The sequence below is a fragment of the Physella acuta genome, unplaced genomic scaffold (genome assembly GCF_028476545.2).
Source record: "Physella acuta isolate Inbredline_101_S28 unplaced genomic scaffold, ASM2847654v3 ptg000466l, whole genome shotgun sequence".
NCBI lineage: Eukaryota > Metazoa > Mollusca > Gastropoda > Physidae > Physella > Physella acuta.
In genome coordinates, this window is record NW_026731985.1 from 41,924 (window position 1) to 60,254 (window position 18,331).

Genomic DNA, 18,331 nt, shown 5'->3' on the forward strand with positions numbered 1-18,331 from the left:
TAAAAAAGTTTTGTCCCTCGCCCGCCCCACCCAGACATACCAAGTTTGCCATCACATGCCACCTCTACAAATATTGCATGATGTTTACACTTCCACAAGTACACAGCTTAATTGATGATCAAGTATGGTCTTTCATTTTTGACAGTCTTAACACATCTTAAGTTTTCAGCTGATTTTTAAAACTATTTCAATAATCCAGATTTTTAAAAAATACTATTATTTTCTCTGTGACATAATATTTTATTTTAATTTTCAGTTCAACTTTAACTTCTTTATTAATCTTTTAAAAAATTATTTTTTTTTAATTAACTCACACTTTAAACTACCATGTTCAATATTTAAAAAAACCAGATCTTAAGTATGTGAGTGGAGTGCGCTTCAAGCAACTGTAACTATCTATTATTGGCTGGACGATTCTCTAACTAAACCAGCTTCCTGTCCCAAACCTTTCTATACCAGTCATATTTTTATTAACATTTATATCATACAGGATTTTCTTGTAATAACTGTGACAAATATGGCTTCAAATTAAATGTAACTGATAATTATTTCTAAAGATAACTATTTAAAAACACAATAGAATTTTTAACAAGTAGACAATTAGAATTTTGTTGACTAAACTGTTTGCTAGTTTTAACATAAACGTAGTAGATTTAGTATTGTTTTAAAAGCTAAACCAAGTGATAAAATGTTGAGTGATCTTTTTCTGTTGGGGTAGTTTCCCCTGGGATTTGTGTTGTGTGCTAATCATTGCAAGTCAGGGTTCTTGTGGTCAACATTTTTCTTACATTGTCAGGTTGTAAGGCTGAACTATGGTATCTGTGTCAGTATTTGTATATTGACTGACTTATGTCTTGTGTTAGTGTTTGTAGCTGTCTTATGTCAGTGGTTGTCTGTCTTGTGTCAGTGTTTGTGGCTGTCTTGTGTCAGTGTTTGTGTCTGTCTTGTGTCAGTGTTTGTGTCTGTCTTATGTCAGTGGTTGTGGCTGTCTTGTGTCAGTGGTTGTGGCTGTCTTGTGTCAGTGTTTGTGTCTGTCTTGTGTCAGTGTTTGTAGCTGTCTTGTGTCAGTGTTTGTAGCTGTCATGTGTCAGTGTTTGTAGCTGTCATGTGTCAGTGTTTGTAGCTGTCTTGTCTCAGTGTTTGTAGCTGTCTTGTGTCAGTGTTTATAGCTGTCTTGTGTCAGTGTTTGTAGCTGTGTTGTGTCAGTGTTTGTAGCTGTCTTGTGTCAGTGTTTGTAGCTGTCTTATGTCCATGTTTGTGGCTGCCTTGTGCCAGTGTTTGTGGCTGTCTTGTGTCAATGTTTGTAGCTGTCTTGTGTCAATGTTTGTAGCTGTCTTGTGTCAATGTTTGTAGCTGTCTTGTGTCAGTGTTTGTGGCTGCCTTGTGTCCCACCCACTGACCTTGACCTTTACCTGGCAGGTACTCAGGTATTCCCAGTCAGACTGGAACAAGATGAAGCAGGAGCTGGAGCTCAACTTCCAGGCCAGTCTCCTGAACAAGGAGAGGGACTGGAGCTTGTTGCTGGGGGAGAGAGACAAGAAGATTACATCCCTTGAAGAGACTTATCAGAAGCTTAAGCACACCAATGAGGACATGAGGTCAGCATACAACATACAGCTTTATGTGTCATTTGATAGGGTACAACATACAGCTTTATGTGGTCATTTGATAGGGTACAACCTACAGCTTTATGTGGTCATTTGATAGGGTACATAATATTTTTACTGCTGTGTTTTATTTACCAAAGTTTAAAATGACTTATGATTTGAAGAAAGTTGAAACCAATTCATTTTCTCATTGTTTTAGGATGGTTGTTGCTGAATTTGAGAAAACCATCTCTCAGCTCCAAGGTAAAAACATTCAGCTGTCTCTTGCTTCTTCTTCCTCATTCTTAATTGCAATGTTGGACTGGAGTTTCTTCCAATTAAGTATTATGTGTCAACATGTTATGCACCATACGGCCCGTTGACTCTAACTTCAACGTACTTTTCTTTCTGGGTTTGCTTCCATAACTTTTGTTCAACTAACAACAAACTACAAGCAGTTGTTTGATTTTGGAGTTGTCTCTCCTAGATGGAGTGTTGTATTGAGCTGTCAAGCCTCATCTGCCGGGGGAGGGGGGGGGGGGGGGGGTTCAAAGAATCTCCATTCAACCCAGTTGTCAGCTAGATGAATATCCTGTGGAAAGGGCTCTCATTGTTTCAAGAAATTGGAATGGAAAAAATAGAGCACATTATTTTAATATTATTTAACACTATCGTTTGAACTCAATCTTAACTATTTATATTACCTGCTTGTTATAGCCATTATAAGCCTATTTCTTGTTTGTTATTATTTTAGCTGAGAAAGAGAAAGTGAAATCAGATTGTCAAAAATCTGTCCAGACTTTGGAGGGGGAACGAGATCAGGTAACATAAGCTTAGTAGTAATACCTAGATGATGTCAGATTTTAACTCCAACCTGTGTCACTTGATTTTAACTCCAACCTGTGTCACATTATTACAACTCCAACTTGTTATCGTCACTAAATATTGACAAAAAAACTTAAATAAAAAATCCTGAAACATTGTAATTCATTTTTTTTTACTTAATTTAAAAGAGCTTTTCTTTAATAGATGTTTAGCTACACTTTTTGATATGAATAGAAAGTGTTGAGTATATAACCACCATCTCTCTGAGTGTCACTAGTGTTGTACCCACGGCTTACATTTGTTAGTGTCTCAGTACTTGATGCTGCCATTCTTTAACAGGCCATTGAGGATCTTCAATCTGTGGAGTCAGCATTTTCAGATTTACATCGGCGCTATGAGAAAAGCAAGTCAATTATAGAAGGCTTTAAAAGGGTAAGAGCATAATTATCTGTAGTTTTTAATGGGAGTAACAAGAGGTCATGCACAGAGGTCACTGAGCAGACGTGAGTGAATGTAGCAGACGTGTACCCTTATCCTGGGTGTCATCATACACTTTGTGTTTTAGAATGAAGAACAGCTGAAACAGTGTGTGGAAGATCTTCAGAGTAAATTGAAAAAGGCTGAGAGCAAACTTCAGTCACTACGATCTCAGGCTGAGGAAAAACTAGACAAGTAAGTCACCGACTCATTTTGTTGATGCCTTCACTGACTTATTTCATTGATTAATTCACTGACTTATTTCATTGATGGCTTCACTGACTTATTTCATTGATTAATTCACTGACTTATTTCATTGATGGCTTCACTGACTTATTTCATTGATTAATTCACTGACTTATTTCACTGACTCTTGTAATAAGGCATTTGTTATAAAAATATTTCAGTTAAAATCATTTAGAAACTTACTGTCTATAAAAGTTTAGTTAACACTTATATTTTCTGGATGATCTTTGTTTTCAGGGCAAATGAAGATATTGAGAAAATCAAGAAATCTACAAAGCAGGACGTTGTGCGTTTGGAAGCCGCACTAAAAAAGGCAGAGCTGCGGGTGTCCAGTTTAGAAGAAAGTTTACAAAATAAAGTAAGTTTTGATCTGGGATATTGGATTTTTAAGGCTGTCAATTAGATGAGCACTTAAAACATGTTTGTTTAGGAGGTCGTTCCATTAGCTGCTGTCTAGCATGTTAAAGTTTATTGTCAAGAGACTTAAAAGCAATTTTTCCCTTTAGTATTTACAGTGAAAATATGCACTTAATGAATAGCTGTTTTTACTGTCATAGTTTGAGAAAAATCACTATGTTCAGTTTCTCCAATCAAACCAAAGTGCTCACAACTGACCTGTTCAACCAATTTTCCATTAAACTACCGCAACTTTTATCTGGTGTGTTGGGGTTTAACCAGCTTAAGCAATGCTCGTAACCAAGCAGACAGCAACAGGATTAACAATCAAGCTTTTCTCTCACATTAGCACCGCCTGGTTTTTGGTTAGGGGGAAAATAGGGGGGGGGGGGGGTTGAAACAACCACAAGAGAGACTAGGTGAAATACTTTGTTCAAATGTTTTATATATATATATAACTGCAATGAAAATGTTTATCTTGTTCCTTATGTACTCTATTTGTTTAAACCTGTTGCAGGAAAAAGAAAATCTAGAATTGACAGCAATTTGCGATGAATTGATATCAAAAGTAGGGTCCTAGTGACGCGAGATACCTCGAGTAGGTGACCTCAGGTGCTAGAACCATCTCCCTCAGCACAAACTTGCATTAGTTGGTTGTGGATAAATCATACCATTCTGTTTGAGTGTTGAGTCCAGAGAAGGTAGTTAGGTTCAGTCATGTTGTACAGTGTGGAGTATATGAAAACATTCATAGTTAAGTTCAGTTATGTTGCACAGTGTGAATGAAAACATTCCGTATGAATCGTTTGTCAATCCTCCTCTACTCCTAGCCTAGATCTTTGGGTGTAAACTTGACAGTGAATTTCTTGCATTCTCCTCTATATTCCCTTCTCTAGTCAGGTGATCAGATTCTTGTTTCACATTCTGTCCCACTCAACTAATTGGTATTTTAGTTTTAAATTGTAAATCTACATAATACATGTAAAGATTTACATAATTATTTAAAATTAATTTTAAATGGACTAGATTGGATGTAAGAACTATATAACAATCTTTAATTTATTGTACAATTTTTTTTATTAAATGTATCACAAAATGTGTGTGAATGATGTGATTTTCCTGCTTGCTGTGGTGTATAGTTTGTAATCTAATAGCGTTTCATATTGCCTTATTCAAAATGAATCTTTGTCTTTCCTTGATTCTAATTTAAAGCTCTGTATGTCTGGGACAGTGTCACTTCTGTGATGTCTATATACACTCTTCAAATTGGCTGTGTTATCTGTATAAAAGTTTTTATCTATGAACATACTTGAAACATTTTTAACCCAACTTTGTACCCTTTCATACATCTTGTTTTATACATAAGCAATAGGCTCTCCTTGCTGAGAGTGTTTGAAGAATTAATTAATTTTAAATTATTTACAGCCTATAAATAAAAGAAATCACATATTTCAATATTTTTTGAGGAAGAAAAATGAACTTAGGTCATAAATCAGGGTTTGACTAAACTTGTTTTTTTTTTTATACATTTCATAAAAAATGCTTTTTTATCTTAGAATATTTGATTTGCTAGCATTTGCTTGCCTGAAGAATATGAGTGTACAAATGTTTTGCTAATATCCAATATTTTGTTAAAGCTTTTTAGCTTTACTTGTAAATATCTCACCATAAATGTGTCAGGGTATTTTATTTGCTTATCTGATGTGAAGACATCTCATTTGCACCAACGTAACTTTAGAATCAGCCAGCAGGTTGGGATGGTGCTCAGGATGTTAGAAGCTTTTTATTATCAATATTAGATGTATTGGAAGTGATAAAATAAAAACTGGGTGATAATTATTTACTACAGCCTTTTATCAATAAAATCAAAGCACAAACACTATACTCTGATCCCTTATGTATAATCCAAGCAAAGCACAAATACTATTTCTGGCTCCACATAAACCTGATATTCTACTTGATATCAATCAACATAAATTAAATGTGTTACTGTATCATCATTGAACAAAAACATTTTACTCAATCCCTTCTCCCAATAGCACATTTTAAAATAGACAAGTACCCTCTTACCTTTCCTTATCCCAGAGAATTGATGTCAAACATTGACAGAAAGCTGCTTCCAACATTTGTAAAAAGAAACTTGTGAGATCTATTTCTTCACTTACCTTACTGACTTAAGGCAAATTCCCTAGGTAGTGTTTTGTTGACCACCAGTGAAGGTGATACCATTTTGCTGCTTTATAATGACAACTAATTTAATACATATATGCTTTCAGTTAAAGCCTGTATATTACAATAAAATGTTTTAAGACTTGAGTTGCCTTTTAAGTATATTGTTTGTTAGGCCTGTTTTGTAGAGGCAAGTTCTGTGTGCTATCAGGCCTCATGACTTGTTAGCTTAGGATAGACATCGTGCATGAAGAAAGTAAAATAGTATGACACTATTCATTGCTATTAAAATTGTTAACGCCCAAGTCTAAATTAGCTGTGATGAAAGCCCCTATGGGAAAACAATGCTGAAAAGAAACTCCAATACTTTTGTATAAAATAAGTTTAATACCTTAAAGAAAAACAACTGTAACAAAGTCATCAACTTAAAAACTGAAATGTACAAGGCTGCTGTACATGTTTTATTTACATACACTGGTACAATTCAATCACAAGCAGTAAAAGAAATCATTGAACTTCTTGTACAAAATGCAATAATTATCAGCCAAAATCTTTCAGTTAAGAACATGAAAGAAACAAAATGACAAAAACTGTTAGCAGAAACTGTACCATTTAAAAAGCTTATACATCAAATCAAAAGTTAACAATACTTTAAAGTTTTGTGTTTGTACATTCCTGTAACAGAGAAATGAGTTTCAAAGGCTTAACATGAATTTATCAGAATGTGGAGGAAGTACATATTATATAAATTTGACATTCATTATTTTCACTTTCTTGCCTGGATCAGGCTTGGCACTTGGCGGAGGAGAAACTTTTTGTTTCTTGCTCTTGGGGGAACTAACTTTGTTTTCTAGATTTCTTTTTGGCTTTTCAACTTTATCTCCTTTTTCATCTACTTCATCCTTTATTTCAAAAGGAACATTGTTTATTTTTAGAGTGCTTTTCTTTTTCAATTTCTGCATAGCAGATTCAGAAGAACTTGCACTTTCCTTTAGGATTTGATTTGGGTCATGAAACTTTGGAGGTTCTTTGACAACCACTGATTTGACCACTGCATCCTCACCAATATTTTTATCAACAAATATTTCTGTCACTGTCTTTTTTTCCTGATTGAGATTAAAACCTACATGTTTCTTTTTATGGACCATCTTTGAAACCACTTGAGAAAAATTTCCTTTTGACTTTAAAGAACTGGGTTCACCATCTGGCTTTGTTTTCTTCATCACTGACTTCATCTGGTGGTCGTGCCTGCCTGTGTCAGAGTTGCCTGTGTCAGAGGATGATGGGATATTTTGACACATGTACCTGCTGACTGGTCCTCTCTTTTTAGGCAAACTAACCACAATCTCTGAAGGCTCACTGCTGGGACGATTTTTAGACTTCAATTTTTCCACCATGGGATTTCTCTTTCCTGAAAAAATACTCAACATGTTCAGGGAAGAAAAAAAAAGGAACATTTTTTAAAATAATTTTCAATTAAGGTTAATGACTGAAATAATTACTCTTAATACACCACAAGGTTGTAAAGGCAGTGGAGTGTAGAGCGATGTAGTGAACTTACTTGGTGTATTTACCCGTCCTTCCGATACATCACTGTCGCTGGGAGGATCCCCAACATGCATGCTGTGTAAATATTTTACAGACCCTTGTGTTGACTTCTCTGTAATATTTACAATTGAGTTATCAAACTGATTGTGCTAATTTTTTATTTAAAAAGAAAATGTCAAATTTAGGTGCACGTTTTTTTACTAGATATATTTTATATGCAAGTAAAATCATTGACAGGATCGAGTGAAAAAACTTTAATTTTGCCTAGGATTGTGGAATATAGACAAGAACTCAATCCAAATAGCACAATTAGTATCACAAGTAGCACTAATTAGTCTCACGAAATAATGATCATGCAAATATGCTATTGTATTAGCCTTTACATTACTAAAGATGCAAGTTGACAAAATGATTTATCCCTACAGTAATCACAACAACTTCCAGCTGTGAATCCAACTTCAGACTTTCAATCCTTTGTTTCTATCACAAATATAGAGCTGGTCAACTTTATACAATTATTTTTTAAATTACATTCAGCGTCAAATGTTGATACACTAGAGCAACTTCTCCACTGATAACAAGACAAAAAAAATAATTCTAAATCAAATCATACCTGGGGTTCCTTTGCTCTTATAATGGTTACTGCTATTCCAGCTTTCACTAAAGATCTCAGTTGAAGAAGCAGCATCCACTATAATATTTTGCTTAGCTTTCTTCTCTGTAAATAAAATGAGGCATTTTACTTAAATATCATTGGTGAACATTGGTAAACTCCCTTACAGAACCCAACATTTTACAAAAGGGGAAATCATACCTGGTGTTACTACGCTTTTATGATGTTTACTGCTAGCCCCACCACCACTTGAGTTGTTTGTTGAAGCAGTTTCCACTACAATGTTATGCCTAGGCTTGTTAGTGCCTGAAACATGGCTATAGGCTAGAGCTTTCAGCATCTGCCTCCTTCCTCCTGATGAATCTGTTGAATTTTCCTTTCAATACAGAAAGTAAAAAATGTTTAACCACTGTTGTAATGTTGTGCAACAACTTATTAAAAACAAAATAACACAATTATAAACAGCTGCACAAAACAACTGTATTGTGTTGACTACCTAATTACCTACCTCTGTTGTCTCTGAGGTTGACTCATGATCTTTACGCTGAGAAAAATAAATAAAAATGAATAGAAAATAGATTTTACAGAGAGACTTACAGAATGGATGGGATGGTGTGGTTGGATGGTAGAACACTAAAATGCTAAATCTTAAGTGAGTGATTTGAGTCAGGTAGGTAAAGATGTTTGGGTACACTGCTTTAAATGCAGAGGTAAAATATATCAGATAAGATTTGCTTCATCTGCAGTAGGGAATGTTGGGTCTGAAAGGGTACTTACATTTTTAAGAATAGATGCTGCTTCTTCTTTGTAACTTTGGAGTAAACTGTATATAAAACAAATGTTAACACCAAATGATTTTAGAATAAAATGGGCTAAAGAAGTAGGGAAACTGGGTGATGCAAAATTAATTTAAACTTTTAACAGTTTATAAGATCTCTGGGTAAAGAATATTTAAATGTGACAAATAGCATGTGATAAAAAAAATATATATAGCAAAGACTGTTGAATTAATAAGGAGGAAACATACTCAACAAGTTCGCCAACAAATTCTCCATGCACCACATCCAGAGACTTGTCAGGTTTAGTGGCATTTGGTCCAGCTAAACTAACTTTCATTCTTTGGTACTGATCTTGCAGGTAAGACAATTTCTGTAAAATATACAGCAACACATATTTAGCTGCACCCATAAAACAACAAAGAATTAAAATTAAGGTGTGAGTATAATTTCTCAACTATGTATTGAATTGATAATTGTGATTATCATTTAGCAGTCTATTGACGAAGCTTATTATTGGCTATTATCATAAAAAGATAAAACAATGATCCAATCCAATGATTTATTAGGGTTAGTTTTTTTAAAAAACCTAACAATTTTAGAAACTTGCCTCTATTGACTCATAAACAAATAGTTGATTGACGGAACTGTTTTCTTCTTTCATGTCATCGGCAAGGTCCATCTCATTATCATCACCCTCAATCAAACAGGAGTTAACAACCTAGCATGAAAAATTAATTCAGTGGTATACAAATTTATGTTATAAATATGGAACTTTAAAACGTTTTTAACAAATACAAGTTACTATGCGCTTAATCAAATAAAAATTAAGCAGTATTTAAATCATTTATTACAATACACTTGGTAAATGTATTTTCTTTTATTACTACAACAATTAAACCAAATATTAGTAATTTTTTTAAAGGCTATCATTAGCATTGAGTAAAAAAACAAATATCTTGTTTCTTTTACGGTATTCAGCACTCTGCAACTAAAGATACAACTGTGACAAAAACACTTACCTCAACTGAACTATAACAGAAATGAAAGGCTTGTTCAAAAATAAGTTTGTTGAACACATAAACGACATCCAAGTGGTGCTGCTGAGCTGCCTGTTGCTGGAAGTACACAATATCTTTCCACTGAGAGGAAGTGACGCGAATCTGTGGGAAAACAAAAATATGTAACTGCTGACCAATACCATCATAATTTTAACACCCTGCTGAACACTCAAGCACCCCATAATCCCCTACTCATGTATGTTGTCCAGGCATTCTCTAACATACATATCTTTATTTGGATACTGTGGAAATTAGAAATGTTTTCACTGTCATTTTAAGTTTAAATTGAATTACTGGTTTTAGTTTTATTATTGTTGTGAACTTAGAAAGACCTTTGGCTTGAATGTTTACTGTACTTGTGGTTGTCATTAATTTGTTATGTCTGTTTTTACCATTAAATATAGGTCTATACCTCACTGCAGCTACCATAAACAAACATTATAACATGTCGCTATAGATTCCGCTAAAAATATAAAAAAAAAGAAAAAAACTAAATCTCATATTTCCATATATAAGCCATATTTCAAATGATTTATTTTAAAAAATATTTCTGGAGCTTACCCTAACTTTTGGAAGAAGTGGCTGTATCTGAAAGATGCCATACAACAAATACAGGCCACCCACACGAACTTGAAATTGAAATGGTGGCAAAAAATACTCTTGAGCAACCAAAAGGATTTTCTCAATAAACTGAAATAAAAGATTGTTAGGTCTAATACAAATTAGTAGAAAACATTGAGCTTTAACTAAAAGTAATGTAGATGTACATCATGAAACTAGATGGTCCACTCTGGTTTGTTGATTTGTTTTTAACTTAGAAATTTTTAAATTAATCATAATTTTATTATAAGGCTGCTTCTAGCCAGAATGATAAAAAGATGTGCAAAATGTTTATAAAACAGCGCCACAGTAGCCTGGTTTTTCTTGTCATCTAAATGTATGATGTTTAGGCCTATGTGTTGCTTGAATGGGGCAGGGATTAGCACAATAAAAACTTAAATGATTGATTTAAATAGGCTATTAAAATAGATTTTAACTTTACTTACAAACTAGAACTCTTATATAACTATACTATATATTATGACGTGGCCTAGCGGTAGAGCACTAGACTGCTAACCAGGAAGTCTTGAGTTTGAATCTGGGTTCAAGTCAGTGGAACGCCCCTGAGTTCACCCAGCTCTGATGGGTACCTAACTTACGTTTGGAAAAGTAAAGGCAGATGGACATTGTGCATGCTGACTACATAATCCCTTTATTTGCCAAGGTGAAGAAACATTAAAGCTCTACTTCATCTGGTATCGCTAGGTCTAAAGAGGAATCTTTACTTTTTTTATATTGTATATTAATATTATAATATATCATCCTGGTATTGAACCCTCAACCCCTGATGATCCATCCAAAATGCAATTGTGTGGTCACACAGAGTAGATAGTTTTGTCAGAAGAATATGGTAATTTGAGCCAGTTGCACAGCTATTAATTAAGTGTAATTTTAGCCCATCATTGTGCAGCTATTATGGTCATTGTGATTCGCACCTTCTGCCAGCCAGCCTATTTTTTAGTTTTCTATTATTAGTAATAATAGGCCTATTAGAAATTATTGTAAATTAATTGATCTAGCTAGTCAGTGTAATAGTACTAGTCAGCTGCATAATGATTAGGCCAAATAATTTATGTTATGCTTCTATACATAAAACTAGATTTTTTTTTAGATGTAGAAATCTAGATCTACCTCTCTTGTTTCGCGGTCTGAGCATCTTCCAGCACACAAAAATGACATGTTCTTGGATCGCCAAATTTCACTGAATGCTTCATAACGAACTGTTTTAAGTTCCAAAAAACTGTTTATAAGGCGCTTGAAGTCTGTTCTTATGCCTGCAATAGGCTGATAAAATCTAGTATATGATTTTCGTGACATTTTTTAATTGTAGAATTTTATTTTTATCAGTTGAACTCTTCCACTTTTTATACGGTATTATGTCATTATAATTTAGAATCTATAATAAGGGTTACACAAAACAGTTAAAGGCCTAACTATAACTACTACATTAACTAGATATAGATCTAGATTCTAGAAGATGTGGGTCTAAATTCTAGATTTCTAGACTCTAGATCTAAAGAAGTCTACTTCTGTAGTTCTGTGTTGAGTTTTGTACATAGTCTATTGCCAGATCAAATTAACCAAAATACATTTAAAATATTTTGAGGAAAGAAGTATTTGTTTATTGTGTTAAATTTTTAGAAAAAAAACTTAATAGTCTAAAGTATCAGCAAAAATTATCAGTATTTTTGTGGATCTTGTGATTTTTTCTGTGGTTGAGCAATCTCAAATTTTTAAAGCCTTTTTCATTTTAAGTAAATCTAAACAATTTGGCTAGTTCCAATAAGAACTCGTCTTAAATTTTATATTTATGATAAAAGTGCCAATCTGACAACTCAGTCGATTATAAAAACGTTTGTTCGTCGTTTTACTGGGGTATTTTAAATAATGAAAATAAGTAACAAAACTTGACCATCCACCACGCACACACAGAACCACTAACCGCCAGAGGTGTAGCAAGGGCGGGGCGGGGGTGCTGACCGCACCGTGTGACACCATTTAGGGGGGTGACACCAAGGCAAATAATTGCAAAATGTACAAAAGAAAAATGATTTTGGCCAGTTCCATTCATGATTTATTAAAGTTAAATAGTCTTTTAAGTACAAACGACAATTATTACAAGAGGGTGGGGGTGACACCCTGACGTAAGCTATAGAGAAGGCAATACTACATCTAACTGTATTATTAACAGACTATAGATTTACATCGTTACTATTAAGTCTGCAGTGATTAGAGCTAATACACACAGATAGATATATACACACACAAATAGATCTACACATTTCATAAAACGATTACAGATTTAGACCTATGTTATAAATAATGACATGTTGATCTAGATCTAGATTCTGAAAGATATTTTGAAATTTTAGTTGATTTTACGACAGTTTGATATTTCCGGGGGTGGGGGGAGATACATACTGATAAAAGTATATATTTTCTATATAAATTCCATTTCGTTCAATTTTTTCGCTGTTGCGTAGAAAAATGTTTTTAAAATATAAATGAGATGTTTTCACTACTTCCATGACTTATCGCCCTTCTTTAAATAGTCTAATAGGGGGTTACCATAAATTAATTTTAATAGTTTTGAATTAAGTAAATTAAAAAGCAATTGCACCTCTTAATTATTATTCAAATAAGAAATAATAAAGAATAGCACAGTTATGAAAAAAAATGCCTTCAACATTAATAATACAAAAAATCTTAAAAATAAACATAACGCAAGAAACCATCACACAAATCATGCTTACGTGTTTATATATTTTTGACCGTCTTTCCCGGCATTAAATATTTCAATGAAAAAATTTGAAATGATATTAAAATGAGTCAAGCAAAGCTAAAACAGACTATGAACTCTCACCTAAATAAAAAAAAATTAAAATAAAGTATTTATATTAAATTAATTAAGACAGTCTCAAGCTAAACATCACTTAATAGTCCTCGAGTAAATTAACGTTAGAACAGTGGTCGGCAACCTGCGGCTCGCGTGCCGCATGCGTCTCCTTTGATGCCGAGATGCGGCTCTCCAGCTCCTTGCACAAATAATAATTTCATTTTTACTGGACGGTGGGGCACAAGTTTACCCTGCGTTCAGTGGGATGGATAATAATAAGCCTGGTGAGAACCAAAGGATAGAAGCGAACGATGCAAGTTATTCAAACTGATATCTAAGCCAGTTAGTCAGCGTTTGCCGTGTTGAGGCCTGACTGGCTAATGGTAGACACCTCCTGAACCGGTGATGTCAGTAAAAAAAAAAATATTTATAACTTCTAAAGCGGATTGGGATAGTCCTGTAGTTTTATTATTTAATTACAAATTTTATTATTCTGGTGAAACACGTATATGTTTTTATATGAATAAATATTATTTCATATTTAAAGCTATTTATTTTAAACAACAAATCAAATTGATTTACTTAATTCTAACCAAATACCAAATATTGAATTAAAAATGTTAGTGGCTCTTTAAAAAATGGGAAATTTTGTTAATTGTATCTTTTGGCTCTTCCGTCTCAAAAGGTTGCCGACCCCTGCGTTAGAACAGTCCTTGGGTTTCTCAGGTTTTAAAGGGGCACAATCTAAATCAGGGGTCTCCAAACTACGGCCCGCGGGCCGGATGCGGCCCGCGAGGTCCTCTCATCCGGCCCTCGGAGATATTTTTGTCCACGGAAAAAAATGTTTGTTGTAGGTGGCTTTGGAAAAATGCCACCCCAATGATATACCTAAAAAGAAACTCTGGCCCCCGAACTTGCGGCCCTCGGGCTGAAAAGTTTGGAGACCCCTGATCTAAATGATACACATCTCCCAGACACCCCCCCCCCTCCCCCCGGCGGATAGATCGAAAGAAACGTATGCTCATCGCCCTGGGGCGATTTTGTGTCATGGAAAATTTTGGAATGATAGATCAGTATGAGTATTACAGAGACCCTTTTCCCACAGTCAGTGGCGTAGGCAGGGGGGTCACAACCCCCCCCCCTGTAAATAAAATGTACTGTCATAATACCACTATTACTTATTTAAATCTATTTCTGAATCAGTGTATTTGTATGTTTAGAACAGTCATCTCAAAACTGATGCTTTGTTCACTCTGAGTTTGCCTCCCCCCCCCCCCCCCCAGAGTTTCTTCCAGGCATTTCTACGGTGGGGGGGGAAGGCATACACTTTTACTAGTGTCGCGCCCCCCCCCCTCCGAAAAATGTTGACCATCCACCCGAAAATATCAAATCCCCCCCCCCCCCCAAAGTCTGGAAGAAATACTGCCCGCCCCCCCCACCTCAAATGGGACAGGCCTTAATTGTGTAGAGCGATATTATATCACACCTAGGTATACGCTGGGTAGGATAGTTGACCTAAAGTGACTGGACAGTGATGAATGAAGTATGTCCCCCCCATTTCATTTAGTTTATTGTTAGATTGAAAAGCTTGATTTTATACCAACTTTTCAAAAAATTTCATTATGCTGTAATATTTTAGTATTTATGATGACAATATATTTAATTCTGATTATAGACAAGATATTTTGTGTAAAAAAACAAATAATATTAAGCTACTATATTACATACTAAAGTAATTATTGATCTGTTTAACAATTAAATTTGTAGAAATACACATTTATATTAAGAGAATGATTATTTCCCTTAGTTTGCCTGTCTTAATATTCTAGGAATCATTATGTCAAATTGTCTTTTTTACAAGGATTACACAACAGATTGTGTTGCGTTCATTTTTTTTTTTGTTGTATTGTGTTATATTTTGTTTTATGTTTAGACTTAGAGTGATAAATTGTTTTGTTTTGTCGGCCTACATTGTGTGTTTTTTCTTATTTCTTCAGATACTCCACTAATAAATAAGTTAAATAATTTAGTTGATTTAGGCTATACAATAATGGCATTAATATATTGAAAAAAGAACAACAAATAATCAAAGACTAAAAAATAAGCTTTAATTTTGCTTTCAGCTACATCAAAGGTGGACACTGATAATAAAATACATTCATAAGGATTATTTTGACCCCAACCCCAAGTGGACATCATAAATAGGTGACCCCTTGACTAAGTCAAAAAACATAACAGTAGCAGATAGCAATTACTGTTTTTAAAGATAAATTGGTACAAAAGGGTCAATAAACTTTTCTGGAAAAAAAATAACGTCCTTTCCCAATAGAATAAGTGATTACAAAGCGTTAATTTAAAATTGAATTATATGCATACCAAACAGTAGGTCACATAGTTTCAAAATGACCACATACAGAAAAGAATAACCATATCTATATGTGTCTGAAAAGGCACATACCAGGAGTTTGTATACAATAAAATTCTGAAATATATTTTCAAAATTTAAATGCTGGTTATCATATAGGTCTTCACAAACATAACATTCTTGTGCTTGTATAGAATTATTTTAAAAAGAAAAAAATAATACAATTCTTATTCTATTGCACTTCTGTCAAATGCAATGATAAAATGTTTTGATATTTTTAGAATTTTTTAAAAGTTGCCAGGTCTATGGTGTAGGATAAACCTAAAAACTATTTTTGGTGGTGAAATAACTTAAATATTCATTTACAGTTATAGTCAATATCATTGTTAGAGTTAACATAACCAATTTTGATATTTCCCAATTAAGCCTGAAACTACTAACATCAGCGCAATACTAAGAAACAATACTAAGAATGTTTATATACCACCTAATCAAAACCTTGCCCTATGAAAAGAACTATTTATCTGTTGCTGGCATATTAGGAAAGTACCCTAATAAAAAATTATTAAGCCTGTGGTGATTATTTGAACAGAAAATGTGTGGATCCAGAACAAATCTGAAACAAATTTTTAATAATAGAAATAAAATCCTAATCTGAAACCACATTCCCGTGTAACATACTAGGATCAGTACAATTAATGGTACATTATCTCTAGCAGAAATAGCAAACATTTTAGTATGGCAAAGTAAAAAGTACCTAATTATCACTTTAATTGTATGTACAGCAGCTGAACATTTTAAACTATCATCCATTTCACACAAAATTAAAGCTTAAATTACATTGTCTAGTATTTCAGGCTTTTGATTTCTTCTTCAACTTTTTAGAAGATTTAGCATGTGATGTTAATGGCACCTTTTTACGCTTTTTTGTCTGCACTACCTCCATTGCGTCCCAAAGAGCATCATCTTTGTCATCATCTGACAAAGATTTTTCATCATCATTTGTTTCTGAAAAAATCTTAGATCCTTTACTATGTGCTTTCTTTGTACCTGTAGTTTCAATACCAAATTCCTCATTGTAATCAATATTCCATTCAGATGAAAATAACAAAGAGTTAACTTGAGAATGAATATATATTGAACTGCATTTTCTTTTACTGAGATCAGCATTATAACATCTGATGAACCTATCTACTCCACATGCAGCAAACACAGGATGTGTTTCATGGAATTTTATATCTGTAATGCCTCCAGCAGCTCCTTTGAATTGCTTTATTGCAGCCATTTTACGCAAGTCTACTAAAGAAATTGTTCCGATTGTTGTGCCTACAACAACTTGTGAGTCTGTATGTGGTCGAATTGCTAATGCTGAAATTGGTTCCCTACTGTCTTTTAATTTTATATCCAATACAGGCCTTCTCTTTGAAGAGGACATATCATACAAGCGAATTTGTGAATAACCTGTTCCTGTAACAATCTTTTTACTCTGTGGGATAAATTCAGCTTTCATTTCCCAAACTGGCACTCGTAAATTTAGCCAGTCATTTTTCACATTTTTAGCTGTAAAAATTGGTTGAGTAGAACTTGTCAAATCCCATATTTTTAATGGGTTTTCTTTCCCTCCAGTAGAAATCAGATTTTCAAAAGATTGATTATGGTCCATACAAAATAAATTGTCTCCAGCACAAATGTTAATTGATCTACTTGAAATTGATTTGTCTTGATTTGCGGAATCATCTTCCAGCTGAATGAGCTGATCACAATTTACTACCCCACTGCTAAATGCTGTAAAAACCGAGCCCTTGTAACTTTTAACCACTCGTAAAACAGATTTATCATCTGGTATTTTAGTACAAAGACTGCTGATGCTTCCATCTTTCAAAGAATAGTTGAGAATTCTACCGTCTCTACAACCAGTCAAAATCGAATTTTCATCTCTCCACCAACACATGGAGGTAATCTCATTGTTTTTATCCGGGTCTTTAACAGAATTTATATTAACACACGTTCTATTTGAAAGCATACATCCCTTTAGAAAGCCTGTATTGGTTCCAGCATATATATTGTAAGGAAATGTATCAGGGGATGCAGAAAATCTATTTCCATAAACTGATTCCATGTCGTGATCTGCCGTCATGGGTGCAGACATTTTGTTTATTTGTACCACATTGCCAGATCAAATTTTGAAAGTAAATGCTAAAGAGCTGTTAGCGTGTGTTTTTCGGGTCAACGTAGGGAATCCAGTTTATTTCAGTCATCTTTTTTTTTTTGCTGTCAGCTTCAAGTGCTGCCCCAGGAAAATGTCGGAAAGAAACCCTGATAGAATCTAAATAAATAAAATTAATGTAGCTCCAGTGAGAAGTTGCCCATATCTTGAAAAAGAAAACAAAGTCCCTTACAAGCAAGCAAAAAGAAATTTTCTATTATTTTATGTCACAACTGTGCACTCTGAGGCATGTAAATTTTAAAAATTGTGTACTTTATTTTTATAATAGCTGGTTAGTTTTGATATCTTTGTGGAGTTACATACTGAGTCACATGACCAAAATATTGCCAGGTTGGCTGGACATGGATAAATCTACACTTACTTCTAAAATCAACGTGTTGCTCATGTGACATGTACAGATATCATCTCTCCAGAAACAAAACACCTGGCCAAATTTCTAAGGAATAACTCATAAATATCTCTTACAGTTATAGGAGAAAAGATATCACAAGCCTGATGGACTGACCTGGTGTTATTGTAATCAAAGTGAATGTGATTCAGAAGGTTGATGAATCTCTTAATAGAAAATTGAATCATTAGTGTCTGTCCAGAAAAAAACAACTTCCA

At 34.0% G+C, this 18,331-nt stretch overlaps 3 protein-coding genes across 7 annotated transcripts in view; 1 reads left to right on the forward strand and 2 right to left on the reverse strand.

The window, feature by feature from the left end:
• Positions 1 to 5,844, forward strand: part of LOC131943734 (transforming acidic coiled-coil-containing protein 2) — a 21,510-nt gene extending 15,666 nt beyond the window's left edge. For all 5 annotated transcript variants that reach the window (XM_059303956.1, XM_059303957.1, XM_059303958.1 and 2 more), the window contains 7 exons: positions 1,420 to 1,598; positions 1,807 to 1,850; positions 2,341 to 2,408; positions 2,751 to 2,843; positions 2,977 to 3,083; positions 3,372 to 3,492; positions 4,048 to 5,844. In XM_059303956.1, coding sequence (XP_059159939.1) covers positions 1,420 to 1,598; positions 1,807 to 1,850; positions 2,341 to 2,408; positions 2,751 to 2,843; positions 2,977 to 3,083; positions 3,372 to 3,492; positions 4,048 to 4,110 — 675 coding nt within the window. In that variant the 3' untranslated portion in view covers positions 4,111 to 5,844. The remainder of the gene's footprint in view (positions 1 to 1,419; positions 1,599 to 1,806; positions 1,851 to 2,340; positions 2,409 to 2,750; positions 2,844 to 2,976; positions 3,084 to 3,371; positions 3,493 to 4,047) is intronic.
• Positions 5,845 to 6,349: 505 nt separating this feature from the next.
• LOC131943820 (snRNA-activating protein complex subunit 1) lies at positions 6,350 to 11,834 on the reverse strand. Its single transcript, XM_059304112.1, has 11 exons — positions 11,429 to 11,834; positions 10,259 to 10,387; positions 9,659 to 9,799; positions 9,247 to 9,357; positions 8,888 to 9,009; positions 8,638 to 8,683; positions 8,369 to 8,404; positions 8,062 to 8,236; positions 7,861 to 7,965; positions 7,261 to 7,359; positions 6,350 to 7,110 (listed from the first exon to the last, which is right to left on the reverse strand). The coding sequence occupies exons 1-11, from the start codon at positions 11,612 to 11,614 to the stop codon at positions 6,440 to 6,442; spliced, it is 1,821 nt and encodes a 606-aa protein (XP_059160095.1). The 5' UTR covers positions 11,615 to 11,834; the 3' UTR covers positions 6,350 to 6,439.
• Positions 11,835 to 15,228: 3,394 nt separating this feature from the next.
• LOC131943800 (WD repeat-containing protein 74) lies at positions 15,229 to 18,326 on the reverse strand. The gene has a single exon (XM_059304082.1). The coding sequence runs from the start codon at positions 17,645 to 17,647 to the stop codon at positions 16,352 to 16,354; it is 1,296 nt and encodes a 431-aa protein (XP_059160065.1). The 5' UTR covers positions 17,648 to 18,326; the 3' UTR covers positions 15,229 to 16,351.
• Between the last annotated feature and the right edge of the window lie 5 nt (positions 18,327 to 18,331).

Coding starts and splice junctions, on each gene's coding strand:
- LOC131943820 (XM_059304112.1), bottom strand. CDS start 11,614: ATGTCACGAAAATCATATACTAGATTTTATCAGCCTATTGCAGGCATA. Junction 9,358..9,658: donor TCTGTTATAGTTCAGTTGAG/GTAAGTGTTTTT, acceptor TTTTCATGCTAG/GTTGTTAACTCCTGTTTGAT. Junction 8,237..8,368: donor CAACCTCAGAGACAACAGAG/GTAGGTAATTAG, acceptor CTGTATTGAAAG/GAAAATTCAACAGATTCATC.
- LOC131943800 (XM_059304082.1), bottom strand. CDS start 17,647: ATGTCTGCACCCATGACGGCAGATCACGACATGGAATCAGTTTATGGA.